Consider the following 16,283-nt stretch of genomic DNA (forward strand, 5'->3'; position numbering starts at 1 on the left):
GACCATCTTGGGTATGAAGAAATAATCTGAAGTTGATTGTACAATTTCAAGGAAATGTTCAAAAGAAGCAAAATGAATACACTGGCTTGGTTAAATATCAACCACACTGAATCAATAACAACTGTATCAATATAACTTATTACATAATATGTAGAATTTCATTATTTCAGCTTGAAGGAAGCTTTATCCTATAGATCCTAAACTAGCAGTTATGTAATTATATACATTCATCCATTCACTTCCTTTCAGTTCTATTTGAGTCAATTTCATCAATGATAATATTTCATTTAACTTCGATAACTTCATCCAATTTGGTGGAAATTTGTAAAAAAAAAAAAAAAAAAAAAAAAAGTCAAATATACCAAAACATTTTTTCGGAGTGGTTCGTCAGCATGTTCCATCACCAGGATGTTTGTCATTTGACCCTTTGGTATGCATCTCCATAAATATCCTTGGATGAAATGAACTTTCGTGAACTTTCTTTTTGAAGCGGCGCACCTGAACATCAAACGGTTTCTGATCCGGAATATTTGACATATTTTCGAGGGGGGGGGGGGAGCAGGTTGTGACACAGGACAGAACCTCTTGCCCCGAGCTATAGTGTAATGTGTTATGTTTTGGCACACACAGATGCAGGCAGGAGCTTTTCTGGCAGCACCTCTGCCGGTCAGGGTGGCCGCCCGTTCGCCGCTGGGTGACACAGCTGTCTCCGGGGCGAGCTGAGATTCTATTTCAAATGGGAAACGGTCATTAATATGCTATCCATGTTTTTCATTCCCGTAGAGGCTTAATGGATCTGCGGTCAGTGACGCATAAACTGTTTCTGTCTCTCTCTTTCTCTCTCTCTCTCACACACACACACACACATCACTATTTTACCTCCAATTTACCTAAGCTTACTTTTACAATAGAATACAACTTTATTGCCCAAAAATTGACCGTGGTCTTACCTTAGACCAGAGGTGGGGACTCGAGTCGCATGATTTGGACTCAAGTCAGACTCGAGTCACAGTTTTAATTGCTTGAGACTTGACTTGATGCATGAAGAGAAGGCTTGAGACCTGACTTGACTTGGTTTCTGGCGACTTGGGACTCAACTTTGATACTGGACTCTTGATTTGTTCTGACTTGACTTTCTGTTCTACATTTAGACTTGAGACTTGACATTAATGACATGGACTTGACTTGGACTTGACTTGGTAATCTACATTTAGACTTGAGACTTGACATTAATGACATGGACTTGACTTGGTAATCTACATTTAGACTTGAGACTTGACATTAATGACTTGGACTTGACTTGGTAATCTACATTTAGACTTGGGACTTGACATTAATGACATGGACTTGACTTGGAAATCTACATTTAGACTTGAGACTTGACATTAATGACATGGACTTGACTTGGTAATCTACATTTAGACTTGAGACTTGACATTAATGACTTGGACTTGACTTGCTGTTATACTTTTAGACTTGAGACTTGACATTAATGACATGGACTTGACTTGGTAATCTACATTTAGACTTGAGACTTGACATTAATGACTTGGACTTGACTTGCTGTTATACTTTTAGACTTGAGACTTGACATTAATGACATGGACTTGACTTGGTAATCTACATTTAGACTTGAGACTTGACATTAATGACTTGGACTTGACTTGCTGTTATACTTTTAGACTTGAGACTTGACATTAATAACATGGACTTGACTTGGTAATCTACATTTAGACTTGGAGTTTGACTTGAGACTTGTGCCTCAAGACTTGAGACTGACTTGGGACTCCAGCAAAGTTGACTTGGTCACACCTCTGCCTCAGACATAAGAAAACATCAATTAAAAAAAAACCAACCCAAAAATAATAACAGTACACAAAAATAAAAATGACAAAATGACACAAGAACGCATCAATTAAAATGCATAAGCTCAGTCTGATGCCTGACATGAGACTAACTCAGTTGTTATGGGTGAACAGTTTGTCTGGCAGATGGTGGCGCATTTATAAAATCAACACAAGTAGTTCTTAGTTTAAGTGAACAATTTGGACTGGGCCTCAAACATATTTTCCATCTTAACTCACTGTGTAAACCCTGCTCCTCTAGCCACTGGAACTTTGAGACTCAACCGATGACTCGTGCTGCCTTCAAGTGCTCCTCCTAAGCTCATACTTCCAAGTTTGGAAATCATAAATACGACCTGTCGGTGTATTCAAGTGCATCTGGTTGGAAATAATAACAATGTGGATGCTGTAGCTGAAGTGGGTTTTCAGTGGCTGTTGTTTTATTTTAGGAATGGAGCCAACGCAGAACTAATTTGTGCCGCAGCAGAGGAGAAATGAGCATCAGGCGTGTAATTACTGTTGTCATTTATTCAAAACAAAAATGCGTGACATCCAGAAGTGAAACAGACAGAGGTGTGACCAAGTCAACTTTGCTGGAGTCCCAAGTCAGTCTCAAGTCTTGAGGCACAAGCCCCAAGTCTAAATGTAGCTTACCAAGTCAAGTCCAAGTCAAGTCCATGTCATTAATGTCAAGTCTCAAGTCTAAATGTAGAACAGCAAGTCAAGTCAGAACAAATCAAGAGTCCAGTATCACTTTAATATCTTAAAGTCAAGTCTCAAGTCACCAGAACCCAAGTCAAAGTCAAGTCCCAAGTCAAAAGAACCCAAGTCAAGTCCCAAGTCACCAGAACCCAAGTCAAGTCTCAAGTCACCAGAACCCAAGTCAAAGTCAGGTCCCAAGTCAAAAGAACCCAAGTCCAAGTCAAAAGAACCCAAGTCAAAGTCAAGTCCCAAGACAAAAGAACCCAAGTCAAGTCCCAAGTCACCAGAACCCAAGTCAAAGTTAAGTCCAAAGTCAAGTCCCAAGTCAAAAGAACCCAAGTCCAAGTCAAAAGAACCCAAGTCAAAGTCAAGTCCCAAGTCAAAAGAACCCAAGTCAAGTCCCAAGTCACCAGAACCCAAGTCAAAGTTAAGTCCAAAGTCAAGTCCCAAGTCACCAGAACCCAAGTCAAAGTCAAGTCACCAGAACCCAAGTCAAAGTCAAGTCACCAGAACCCAAGTCAAAGTCAAGTCCCAAGTCAAGTCCCAAGTCACCAGAACTCAAGTCAAAGTCAAGTCCCAACTCAAGTCCCAAGTCACCAGAACCCAAGTCAAAGTCAAGTCCCAAGTCAAGTCCCAAGTCACCAGAACCCAAGTCAAAGTCAAGTCCCAAGTCACCAGAACCCAAGTCAAGTCTCAAGTCTTCTCTTCATGCATCAAGTCAAGTCTCAAGCAATTCAAACTGTGACTCGACTCTGACTCGAGTCCATGTCATGTGACTTGAGAAATGCAAATACCTGAATGGAAATGGCAAGATATCAATAAAACTTCCACAGTATTGCATAAAGGTTTTTACACTCACTTGAGGTGGAAAAGTTTTTTTTTGAAGAAGTTATGCAACAAATAGTGACAGAAACACATTTGCCAAATAAATGACATAGGCTTGACATAATCAGCCTGATGAATGGTTCAGTCTCATTGCACAACAGAAGAAAAATAACTTGTTCTTCAACTGTTCTGAAATATGTGTGAAATATCTGTCCATGACTACCAAAATAAATATCATACTTGCTGTTGCTCCATATGGTCATTAGTTGGTTCATTAGACTATTACCAAGTACATTTCTTATAAGTTTTTGTCCTCAGATGAAAGCATGAAATATTGCCAACATTAGCTAACACTAAAGAACAATGACAACTTTATCAATTCTTGAAAGACTTTTCATTTTTCCTGTGGATTTTTTTTGTCCGATTTTTGTTTTTTCACTCTATTTTTAAAAGTTTGCTTACAATTCACTTGATAGTAGGATGGAAACATATAACTTTAGAGAATTTTGACTTTTCCCAAATCATATGTACCAACACTTCTATGGACAAAGAGGAGTAAACTGACAATATTATTTGGTCAGTGTGATAAATTATTAGATGTACCTGGGAATATTGGTCCTGAATGCATCCCTGATGTGAATTTTTAGATATGGCTTCCAAATACATTTCTGGCATTTTTCTTTTGCTGTGGATCATAATGATAAAAAAAAAAACTGCAAGATCAGATCTGGACTCAGTTAAAGCTCAGGTATGAGGAGTGCAACACCTTGCCATATACCCAAATCGACGCCCACGCTTTGTTGGCTCGTTAATGTGCCGCTCAAGCAGTAATTCCCATATGTCCGACGGCATTTGAAGCCAGCATCTGACGCACGTGAAGTGGGCGTGTGTGTGTAGGACTGATTGTAGGCTTCTGTATGTTGAAAGCATTCATAAATCTCACCGTCCAGCCAATAGGGACGCTTATGTTAATCCCGGCTCGGTAAAAACCCGGTGTGTACGTCTAGAAGCGGCTCTAATCTCAAGTGTGCGTCAGTGAGGACAGAGAGACAGAGAGAGAGAAGATAGAGAGAGAAGATAGAGAGGGAGAGAGAGACAGAGAGAGAGAGGGGGACTGGAAGTTTTCTTTTTACTTGGAGATGTCCGGCATTCATCAAAACTTTCCCACCGCTTTGTTTTATTTTGGGGGGATTGTGAGTTGCTGAAAGTTGTCACAGGAGAGAGAGAGAGAGAGAGAGAGAAAGAGAGAGAGAGAGAGAGAGAGAGAGACGCACCGGCATTCCACTACTTTATCCAAGGTTATCCTAACACCACCGGCTCTTCTTTCTGGGGGAGAATTGCGCCGCGCTCGCCGTCCACACACATATCTCATCCACATTTCGGACGTCCCGTTTGAGTCCCATCGTCATGTCCTGCGGGGACGCGTCGGAGCAGAGTCGGCGGGTCAGCGTGCTGTGTTGGGATCAGGTGCGGCGTCTGGACTCCATCCTGGGAGAGAGCGTCCCGATCCACGGCCGCGGAAACTTCCCCACGCTGTCGGTCCAGCCGCGGCAGATCGTCCAGGTGAGATCACGAATAATACCCAATAAAGCATTTTATTAAAGCGTCATGACATATGTTAATAACCGCTCCTAGAATAAACTCTCCAGGAGCGCACCCATGACATCACGGGTATAACGGGTCGATAAAAAGGTGGATAAACTAAATGAGTGATGGTCGGCGAGAAAACAACCACCAATATGAGCAAAAATAATTTCTATTGTAAGAAAAATATTCATTTTTGCTTTCCCCTCCTCAAAAGACACTGTTTTCATGTAACTTTATTAGTTTGAGAGTACATAAAATGGTGTGTACAGTATATAATGGTGTATGTATGGTGATATGACAGATATAAAAAGCTGTAACTCCTTAAAAAAATGGTGTTAAATTGAGTGTCGCGGGTTTATAATAATTCATATAGTTATAGTTATGTGTAAAAAAAAAGTTGTCAAAGATGGAAACAAAGGAGAAAAATAGCGATCACTACCTGTTAACACACTTTGAAGAGTTGCTGACCAAGTTTAACACAACCATAACCCCCCCCCCCATACACACAAACGAACACACACTGACAGACTACACTGTAAAAAATGTCCATCTTGACAATTTCTTTTATCTAGGATCAAGTCTTGAAATCGTATTACTCTTCAAATAACTAGGAATGCTATATGTGCGGATAATTTCCCTTGTTTTCCAGTGCAAATAGACTTTTTTTTAACAAATTTAATACAATCAACTGACATTTTCTTGATAGTCGTGGAGTGAAGTTCAAGATACTGACACTTGCCTCTAGAAAATTCCTGAAACAAGTGAAATTGCATTGAAAACAAGTGTCTCACCCCATTGGCAGAATTTTTCTCCCACTTAGAGAAAAGTAAGATTTTAAGGCTCAATGCAAAACTAAATGACTTTTTACAGCAACATTTTTTTTACAGTGTACTTTACTTAACTTCAAATCCCCTGAAATAAAGAGGACGCATCCTGTCATTCACACAGTTGGGATACAAATAACTTTCAAACAGCCTGCAATTAACAGAATATTTTTGCAACCTATCATATATTTACGCATCAAAGAAGACTGGTGCTACTTTTTTGAAACACATATCTGTGCGGTGGTAAGGATTCATGGCAGAATAATTACAGTTAAAAAAAAAAAAGGCATTTGATCACTCATGCTCTTAACACAGACAGAAGAGTAGAGTGATCTAACGCCGTGACTGCAATTTTCCACTCGCTCACTAATGCGTTTGCGCTCAGAGTCATTTCACAGGTCTGGTGAAAATGAGGTAGAGATAATGAGAGTGCTATACTTCCCAAGGATAAAATGCATAGGGACCGGGCTGCAGTTTTTCCCCCGGAACATTATTTCAATGGCTTTGCCTGTGATCCAGATTCATATTTCAAGTGGATGATTCATATTTTCTGTGCTGATCATGTGGGGGGGGGGGAAAAGACCCTCACACATATTTATAAGATTTCAAGTGCCTCTATAATAACCCAAACACTGTGGATATCCCCAATACTGTCTTTCCATCCCCGGCACAATCCTGTGGAAAACAGAGACCCCAAGCATTTTTCTTTCCATGAAGCAGGCTCCTTTTTGAGGTGCTTTAAAGGACCACACCGTCTTTTTTGGGAGTTTGTTCCATTGGTCTCTTTACCCAATATCTGACCAGAGGATTGGCGCCAAAATCATCTGTGTCTCCAGTAAATAGGTCTGTCCGGTGCACAAGCTAACGCTAGTAGGCTATGTTAAGTAATCGTAGGCGATTAGCATCATCCAAAGTAAGATAAACCTTTAAGTAAACCAAAGTTGGAACTGGTTTTCATTCTACGGCCTGTAGATTCATAACTTCTGTAAACAAAATCTCAATATTCATCATTAGTGACGTCCTTTATGAATCAGCAGTGCAATAAACTTTAGCTCTCTGGCTAACTTCGCTCATTCCCTGTGTAAACAAAGCAAGTTACGCTAGGAGTCTCGTGGGAAGAGCGCCATTGAAAGCGCATTCTTTTTGTCAAATTTTTACCATTCCCCTAAACAAGCCTGGCAGGTTTAGACACATGTCATTAAAATGAACTAAACCATCCAGCCTTAGAGCTGCTACAAGGTCTCGCTTTCTCACTTTTTCGGATAGCTAGTCGCCAACAACTGCTTAACATGCTGGATGCTAAAGCGTTAGCATGCGCACCAGACGGAACTATCTACTTCACACAGAAAAATATAGGTGCCGAAAATGGTTCTTCGGAGTGATGCCAGGGTGCCATGGTTCTTCTATGGTATCACTCTGAAGAAACATTTTCAGTTCCAGTTTCGCACCTTTATTTTTCTGTGTGTATCTACAGAGATGATTTTGGTGCCAAATATTCCTGTCACATGTTGGGTAAGGAGACCGATGGGCCAAACTCCCAAAAAGTCGGAGTCGTCCTTTAAAGAGCCCTTCTCAATGGTGGGTTTGTGTTAAAGCCCACATTTAAATAACATCTGCTTGTGGTATGGCTATAGGTGAACCATGGGAATAGTAAGGGAAACCTCTTTACTGTTCCTGACACCAATGTACTATCCATTCCAATCAGCGTCTGCAGTATGTATTCAGCCCAGAGTCAGAATACTTGATGATTGTACATATTCTCTTATGAGGAAACAAGGCTACTCTTGATCGGTATTGTCAGAGGCTCTACATAGCCGGTGGCATTACACCGCATTGATGATAAACCCAGATCCGAAATAGTTTGCGTGTGTCACAGGTTACATAATTTGTGTTCATAAGGGGGGGGGGGGGGGTGGAGATATGGAGGCCTGTGTGTTTTTGTTGGCCACTGAGAAGGGTTGTCTCTTATTCCATCTCCGCAGGCTATGGAGCTGAGTTGTTGTGTCTAGTGCGTGTTTGAGATGGGTCCTTTTCTCCTGCCCGGCGGTCTGGTTTCACCATTGTGTGATTTTCCCGTAGCGGGTATAGCGAGTGACCTGGATTTGGAGTTATGAAGGGTGGATTAGTCCCTCCAATAACAGTGGGCTCGTGGGTCAGGCTTGACAAGGTCTCGCTGTGGTAAGTGAAGACCAGTCGCCTGACTCCACTAGGTCCCTCGCCAGACTGTAAACCAACTCCTCACATAGGCTATTGTTGAGAATGAGCAACACGAAGGGGGCCACATGCCCTCAATCTCCACAGAGCAGATAAATTGTTTGGGTTCATTCAATATAGGCTGCTCCTAGATTATTTTTACTTGGCAGTTTCTAATTAAATTCTATTTTAATCCACAAGATCCACAAGAGAAGTGGTAATCCATCCACAAGATGTCCATTTACAACATCTTTGGTGCTAAGCGGTCATTAATATGTGGTGTTTTTGCACTTAATTTCCCAGAGATCCCTTTTCAATCAAACAGTGTTTTAGTTTCTGTAGGTGGCGCTCTTTTGTTTTTCTTTGAGCTGCCAGACACCAAGTGTATAGAAGAGCAAATGGTAAAGCTTTACATTTACATAGATTTAAGTATTACTTTAAAAGTCCATTTGATGAGTTAAGATGCCATTACAATGCTGAATTCAACAACAATGTATATGGTATATTGTATGTCAGTGGTTCTCAACGTGGGGTCTGGGGACCACCAGGGGTCCTTGAGGGGTTTCAGCATTATTTTATTTACAAGAAATTAGAGAATGTAGAAGAATGACTGTTTTGATCATAGTTTCTCTGTTATCTCTCTACCTACATTACAGACATTGATCAGTCATGGAATTCTGGACAAAATCATATCTAGCAATAAAAATATGTTCAGATTTGGGACAGAATCTCATCAAATGGGGGTCCGTGGCTCTAATGTGGACAAAATTAGGAGTCCTTGATATGAAAAAGGTTGAGAATCACTGGTGTATGTCACCACATAGTTTGCATTTTGGTTTTTGCTACACTGAGTTGATATTGGAAACTAAACCACAAGGGGTGCAAAATAGGGAATAGCTTGATTTCACTATTGTTTAATTCACCAGGAATCCCAATCAGAGGATATATAAGGATGACTATTATTACAAATTTCGTCTCCCCGGTGTAGACAGCTCTACAATTTAATGCTAAATCAACAACAAAAATCTCCCCATATGGGTCCCTGTGACGTTTGAGACGAACAAATCCCTCATTGAAAACCCTCCATCTCACAGAGGTGCAACGGCATCACATTTCAGCCTGTGACTCATCCCGGCCTAAACATACAGGTGAAGTGACCACCCGTGCGCGTAGGAAACTCAAGGAAGCCTTTCAAATCGGAGGAAAAACCATCATCATTCCCCTCCCGCCTGCCAAGCTACCGTACGTCTGACCGGCCGGGGTTAGTTTTGGAGTGGATGCGAAGGTCAGGGACTCGTAACTTCTCGTTCGCTGTCGCCATCTGACTCGCTGCCCGGAGCTCTCATTGGCGTCCGGGGGACTACGGGGCTGGCAAACTGGCGGGGTCATTTTCAAAACTGCCGTAATAAAAAAAAAAACGCATTCGAAATGAAACACTAAAGGAAACTGTTGAGACTGAATGAGACTGTTATGCGTCGCCAAGGCGTTGTCAACACCAGACAGTCTGCTGTGTTTTTTTTTACAAGGCTTCTGCGCGACGTCGGCGGAAGTGTCTCCCCCCCCCCTTCGCTCGGCTTCACCAGGTGCTTGAACGTCATGTGGGAAATGTACTAGCCCTGTTTTATGAGTGGTGAAGGCCGGGTGGATGGTGGGGTGGTGGAGCTGTGCTTCCTAATACACTCCTTTAGGGACGCCCAGACAGGGCCGATAATAGCGTGCCGTTAAGTAGGACCAACTGTGTTAGGGCAAATACTGCACAGCTATGCAGTTTTGTCTAGTGCCTTGGGAAACCCTGTTAAGTTTCACTAGACAAAACAGAGGGCCATTTGGTTTGGGAGTTATATGGTTGTTTTGCTTACTGAAGCCTGGTAGAATACTACAACTCATTTCTATCTCATCTTGGTGTTTACCACAGTGAAGACCGCTTCTGGCAGGCTGTGTAATCGGCGCAGTTGTGATGGAAAATAGTTAATATTCCTCAGTCTGATTAATATTCTCGATGTGTGTTCGTTTTCTCCCCGGCCATCTGGTGTAACAGTTTAGGTTACCACTTGAAAACACATGAACTCCAACGCTGGAAAAACCAACAGATAAACTCTGTGGGGAAAAATCGATTCCCCGCAACGGCACGCCCGTAAAAGATGGCTTTGAAAGATGACGTGTTATAAATCCTGACCTTTTTGGTTTAACATTTGAACCTTCTTTTTTCTGTCGAGTCATTTAACGGGAGGGTCTGTTTTCATAGACGCTTTGCTCTTTCCCAATATATTTTCGTTTAAGATCGTATCCTAACATAGACGAGGAACTTGAAGAGATGAAGTCAAGATTGGGCAACGTCAAAATACCCTTGGTTTTTTCCGTGTGTGTCCAGGCTTTACACAAAAGAAGTGAAGACTTAACCTTTGCACTAGGGCTGAATGATTTTGAAAAAATATCTAATTGCGATTATTTTGACTGATATTGCAATTGCGATATGATTTGTGATATTAGAGGGAATGATAATTTTTACATCATTATTCTCATTTTCATTGAAAAACGTATTAAAATGATTATGGTGTGATTTTTGCGGGGATCTGTACCAAACAAAGATGTTTTCTTAAGTCTGTAGAATATGATGTGTAGGCCAGGACATCTCTGCAGCACGACAATATTTTATTTAAAATGGTATTCTGACACATTTCGCCTTTAACAAATATTGCGCCTCCTGCGATTTGAAAATTGCAGTAGACCATATTGCGATTTCGATAAAATTTCTATTAATTGTTCAGCCCTACTTTGCAGCCAGAGTCACCAACTACCACCCAAAGTTATGAAGCCAGTGCACATCATAGCATTAGTCAATGCCTTTTTTTTTTTTAAGCCGCTTCAAACAAACAAAGCATTAGTAGAAGAATGCGTAGAATAAACTTATTATCCTGCAACATAACATTGGCAGCACCGACTGGCACATGCAGGACATCCTTTGTAATCTTCAAATAGTAGAGCACCATTAAAAAGGGATTGGATAGATTAAGTTTACACCTTACACTGTGAAATCCGACCCTCTAAAATTAATTCTTATGGGATTACCTGGCTGGCTAGAACTCTGTGTGAATAGATTGATGGCTGACGGGATACAAGGAGATCCCTATCCCGTCGTACTTGTTTGTTAAGGAGCAGCTGTATTTTGGATGTCTTAAGAATTGGCCCCGTTGGATTGTTTTCCTCTTGTGTCTTTTGGATGATGCAACAGACAGGAAGCGTAAACATCTGAGCTGTCTTTAACTCATCAGTTTTCCCCAAGCATCACAGCAGTATGGTTGTTTGTTCCAATAGCCAGACTAACCCTCCCTTGCCAAACTATGTTTATGCAGACAGGGAAGGGATGAGATGGTCTCAAGTTTAAAAGTTCACAGTCTTCCACATTATTCAGGTTGGGTTGAGCTCCCTGAGCGAAAATACTTTTGAGCCTTTTAAAGAGGACAGGCACCGACTTGTCATTTTCCACAGCTTATCTCGGTCCTTATTTTGCCGTTGCACCCACTTCATGTATGGAGTGTTTAGTCTGAGTTTAGTCTGCAAGATCTGGCTTTCAAGTTACTATACAGGACAAAGAAATGTACCTGTTGTCTAGTTTCATGATGATTCATTGTGGTTATGGTTAATGAGACTGAAAGATCACAGTCTCTATGTCCCATAGCAGCCAGGCATTTTTACAATTTGCATGTCTTTATGCGATCAAAGGCACTGTGCATAGAAACAAATGATATCTATCTCTGTTAGGTACAGTAAATTCCTTAAAATAAATAAATGTGTAACTAAATACTTACACTTATATGCACTTATATGATATGTTATATTGTGTTACTACCAATATCTGGAACATAGTAGGGATGTGTCTGACTCATCAATTATTTGATTACTCTAGCAAGTGTTGTGTTAATCATACTGAACTTTAACAGTTATAAGATGATGATTTGTCTACTTTCTCAGTTCAAATGTCAAGCTGGACTATTAAAAATACAGTATGTTTTGCTCTTTCTTCTGCCGTTGTAATTAAACTAATTAGACCTAGCCAATAAAGCACTGTGTTCATAGCTAAAAATGCTGTATAACACTGTATAAGCCTTAGCAGAATGGTAAAAATTATACTATATTGCCATGTAAAAAAGCAACTCCCTTTTCACTTGTACTAACTTGTATGTTCAGTGCAGGACTCCTCTGATTGCTATCTTTATGTGGAAACAGATCACTCACAGTTTTCTCTCTGTCTCGGTGTCTTCCAGGTGGTCAGGGCTCGACTGGAGGAGCGGGGCGTGGTGGTGCGCGATGTGAAGCTTAACGGCTCAGCGGCCAGCCACGTGCTCCACCAGGACAACGGCCTGGGCTACAAAGACCTGGACCTGATCTTTGGCCTGAATCTCACTGATGACAAAACCTTCCGCCTGGTGAAGGACGTGGTGCTGGACTGCCTGGTGGACTTCCTGCCTGAGGGGGTGTGCAGGGAGCGCATCACGGCCCTCGCCCTCAAGGAGGCGTACGTCCAGAAACTGGTGAAGGTGTGCAACGAGACGGACCGCTGGAGCCTCATCTCGTTGTCCAACAACACCGGCAAGAACGTGGAACTGAAGTTCGTGGACTCTCTGCGAAGGCAGTTTGAGTTCAGCGTTGACTCCTTCCAGATCACTCTGGACTCCTTGTTGCTCTTCGACCGCTGCTCGGAGACGGCCATGTCCGAGACCTTCCACCCGACCGTGCAGGGGGAGAGCATGTACGGAGACTTTGAGGAGGCTCTGGGTCACCTTCGCACCAAGACTATCGCGACCCGCAGCCCAGAAGAGATCCGGGGAGGCGGGCTGCTCAAGTACTGCCACCTGCTGGTGCGGGGCTTCCGGCCGGCCTCCGAGGCCCAGATGAAGCAGATGCAGCGCTACATGTGCTCGCGCTTCTTCATCGACTTCCCCGACATAAACGAGCAGCAGAGGAAACTGGAGGCGTATCTGCAGAACCACTTTGCGGGCATGGAGCACAAGCGCTACGAGTGCCTGGTGACGCTGCGGCGGGTGGTGGACGAGAGCACCGTGTGTCTGATGGGCCACGAGCGCCGACAGACGCTGGCACTTATTTCGGCCCTGGCGCTGCGGGTAATGGCCGAGCAGAACGCCATCCCCGCCCTGGCCAACATCACCTGCTACTACCAGCCCGCCCCCTATGTCAGAGACGTCAACTTCAGCAATTACTATGTGGCACAAGTTCAGTCGCCCATGGCCGCATGCAGTAACTCTTACCAGACGTGGCTGCCCTGCAGCTGAGCAATGACTTTTAGGATGCTGACATGTTTGGAAAGCTCTTAGTTTCGACCTTACATCCATGTGAGCCGAGCGCTTCAGTAAAGTGCTCGGTACCTCTGTAGCAATGTGGCTTTTTTGGTTGGAGGCCCACCATGGACAAAAAGGAATTAATGTATTGTATCTTTTTTTTTTTTTTGCCAAATCTTACATTGAAACCATTCCACTAAGTTATATTGATTAATACTGCTGTAAATCTCATTCGAGCCATTGTTATTAGCCTATATCTTTTTTTTTTTTTTTTTCTGTTGTCGTTTCATAACCAATGTTTTGGTGTATGGAAAAATATGAAGGGTTGATATGTGACCGGAGGAACTTTTTTAGTTCTCTTTCCTGTCTAGTGGAAGCTTGTATGGGTCAATATGGAAATGTAAATAACGCATAAGAAACCAGAAAGCTGTATTCTGTTCTATCTGTGGTTTCAACTGACCTTGTTTGGAGACAAAAGGACCAAAGAATTACTTTCTTGTGTAGTGTGATAAACAAAGACTGTATGTGGTTCCAAGTGCCTGAAACCGACCAACATCTTTTTTGTAGTTGCTATGTAAAATAACTGTTTTTTGAATCTCTTTCATCCAGGTTACTGTACATTTCTATATCCAGGGTCAGGGTATTTTTGTTTTCAAATCATTAAAAAAAAACATCAAAATTGAAAGATGTGGTACATTGGTCTTTCTTCATACATTCTAACAGGTTCGTAGAAAGCGATGTCTAAAAGAGAGGAGGGTGAGAATATGTTTCAGCATGGTCCAATGGGCTCAGTGATAGTATGCCTGAGAGCGGAGCATTGAATTAGTGAGAGAGTCTGGGGATGTGAGTCATGAAGGCATCCTCTATCTCTGTTCTCTGTATCTCACTGTCTCTGTAGATCTCTCTCTCTCTCTCTCTCTATCTCGCTATCTCTCTCTCATTGACACAAACTCCTCCATGCACCGGTGTTTTGTCTGCCAGACACTGGCCCGACACAAACACTCTCTTGTTTGAGCTCTGTGCATTTCCGTGAGAAATGGATTCCCCTGTGTCCCCCGGCCTATACATTAGCCATTTCATTCTGGCAGCTTGTGTATCCGACGAGGGGTTTCCTTGCCCCTGCATTTGCCCCGTTAAGAAAGGGGAGATTGCTGTTGCTGGTCTTGGATGAGTTGCTCTCTGTGTGTTTTGGCTGAGGAGGCAGCTGAGGACCAGGTGGTGAAATGGGATTGCGGGCTTTTCAGCGTAGGCAGTGATGCATTCCAGGACTTCTCTTTCTGGACGATCAAAACGGTTCACTATTTCACCCTCACTTAGACTTTCAACGTCTTCTCCAGCGCAGGTTTGGCCGTGACTTCTTACCCTAATTACTTTTGCATGGGGATGAGTTCTTGAGATTTAGTAGAGCGTGAAATGGCGTGTAGCGCGGACACACCTGCTGAATATTGCATCTGATGGAGACAGGGCTAAAAGTACTTGGCCATAAAGCGGCATTGGAACATCGACTGAACCATGCAATGATTCCTTTATAAAAGTTCATTTGGAAGGAAAGAGTCTGTCAGAGTGATTAAGGGGGCGAGATAAAAATGCGACAAGGGGAAATTTCCCTCTCTGGGTCCGCTGTCAGATATTCATCCCAACTGCTACAGATACACTCTAGAAAACATGAGACACCCTTGGAGATTTCCACTGGAATAAACACGCATTAAAACTCACAATTGAGACAGAGCTTGTCCTACGCTTTAACAAACCAATGATTTCTGCGTCTGGTGGGCCAGACCTCATGAGTCATCCGGGGATCTGTGCTATATGTATGTCTGCGGGAAATGTGGAATATTAATTAGCGTAACACGGCAAGGCCTGACAGCCGTAGCGCTCACAGTGTTAGTCTTAAATCCCCATAGGGCAGCTACGATATAAAGTAAAGTGTGTCATTTGAATTGCTCGTTCTCTTTTTACAGAGGACCAAACGGATCTCAGCTAAACCTCCGTGAATGTTGGTGACTTGAAATATTTATCCTGGAACGAATACAAGTTCAGCTGCTCACGGAGGCCAATGGATGTTCTCAAAAACCTGAACCCTGACGAAAGGCTCTCTGTCAAAACACGTTGGTTTTTCTGTGCCAATAAAGATAGGTTTTTAGAACATCCATGGGCCTCCAAGAGTAGCTGAATTTTTTTTCTACTCCTTTCAAGTCCATGCACCTTGGTCTTAAGGCGAGGTAGTGGCAGTTTTGTTTTTCCTGGAGCAAATACCGCAGATAAATTTGACACTGTGGTAAGCACCACGGTTCATACTGTTCCACAGCGCACACCAGCTCTCAACAGCTTGGCCTCCTCACCTCTGTCTTCTCCAATCTACGTGGGTGGGCCCTTCTGGGTTTAGACTCCCACCACCAGAAGTTTGAGCACCGATAGGACTCACTATCTTTTTTTTTTCTCCCTTTCTGAGTCAGTCTGTTGTGGAGCGTAATCTCTCCGAGAGTATGTTCTTCTGCCTTGTTGTCATGGTCAGGGATGCTGCAGGCTTGCAAGTTGGCTGATTAGATCATCGGAATGTCTTGTTTAGTGGTGACAGATCCCACCTGTGGGACAATGGGAAGAGGTCAGGAGGAGTGTAGAGCCAAGGGCGGTCTCCAGTGTTCACTGTCATCAACCCTCAACTCCCTATCCTGGTATTGGATGGGGGAAATGGCAATAGAAAAACAAATTTTTCCTGAGATGACATGCTACACAGGCAGCTGAATCTCCTCAAACAAAGACGAACGTGCAGAAATGAACTGCCGGTGGGCGTAGGGCAGTGGTTCTCAACGTGGGGTCCGGGGACCACCAGGGGTCCTTGAGGGTGTTCCAGGGGGTCCCCAGCAAATTGATGAATTATTAAACAATCTAAATGTTTGTTCTTGTCCCGCTTGATCTGCTTGGTGGGACTCTTCACTTCCAGTATCTGGTTATTACTGGTCATTTACAAAAAGTTAACACAGTTAGAGAATGTAGAAGAATGACTGTTT

At 42.7% G+C, this 16,283-nt stretch overlaps 1 protein-coding gene across 1 annotated transcript; it reads left to right on the forward strand.

Moving 5' to 3' along the window:
* Nucleotides 1-4,376: 4,376 nt before the first annotated feature.
* Nucleotides 4,377-13,951, forward strand: LOC139645741 (terminal nucleotidyltransferase 5A-like). Its single transcript, XM_071521544.1, has 2 exons — nucleotides 4,377-4,934; nucleotides 12,241-13,951. The coding sequence occupies exons 1-2, from the start codon at nucleotides 4,779-4,781 to the stop codon at nucleotides 13,264-13,266; spliced, it is 1,182 nt and encodes a 393-aa protein (XP_071377645.1). The 5' UTR covers nucleotides 4,377-4,778; the 3' UTR covers nucleotides 13,267-13,951.
* The last annotated feature ends 2,332 nt before the right edge of the window (nucleotides 13,952-16,283 follow it).

This window comes from Centroberyx affinis, unplaced genomic scaffold (assembly GCF_046629955.1).
Source record: "Centroberyx affinis isolate AG114_WGS23_722 - 3 ecotype Tasmania unplaced genomic scaffold, CSIRO-AGI_Caff_v1 ptg000896l_1, whole genome shotgun sequence".
Taxonomy (NCBI): domain Eukaryota; kingdom Metazoa; phylum Chordata; class Actinopteri; order Beryciformes; family Berycidae; genus Centroberyx; species Centroberyx affinis.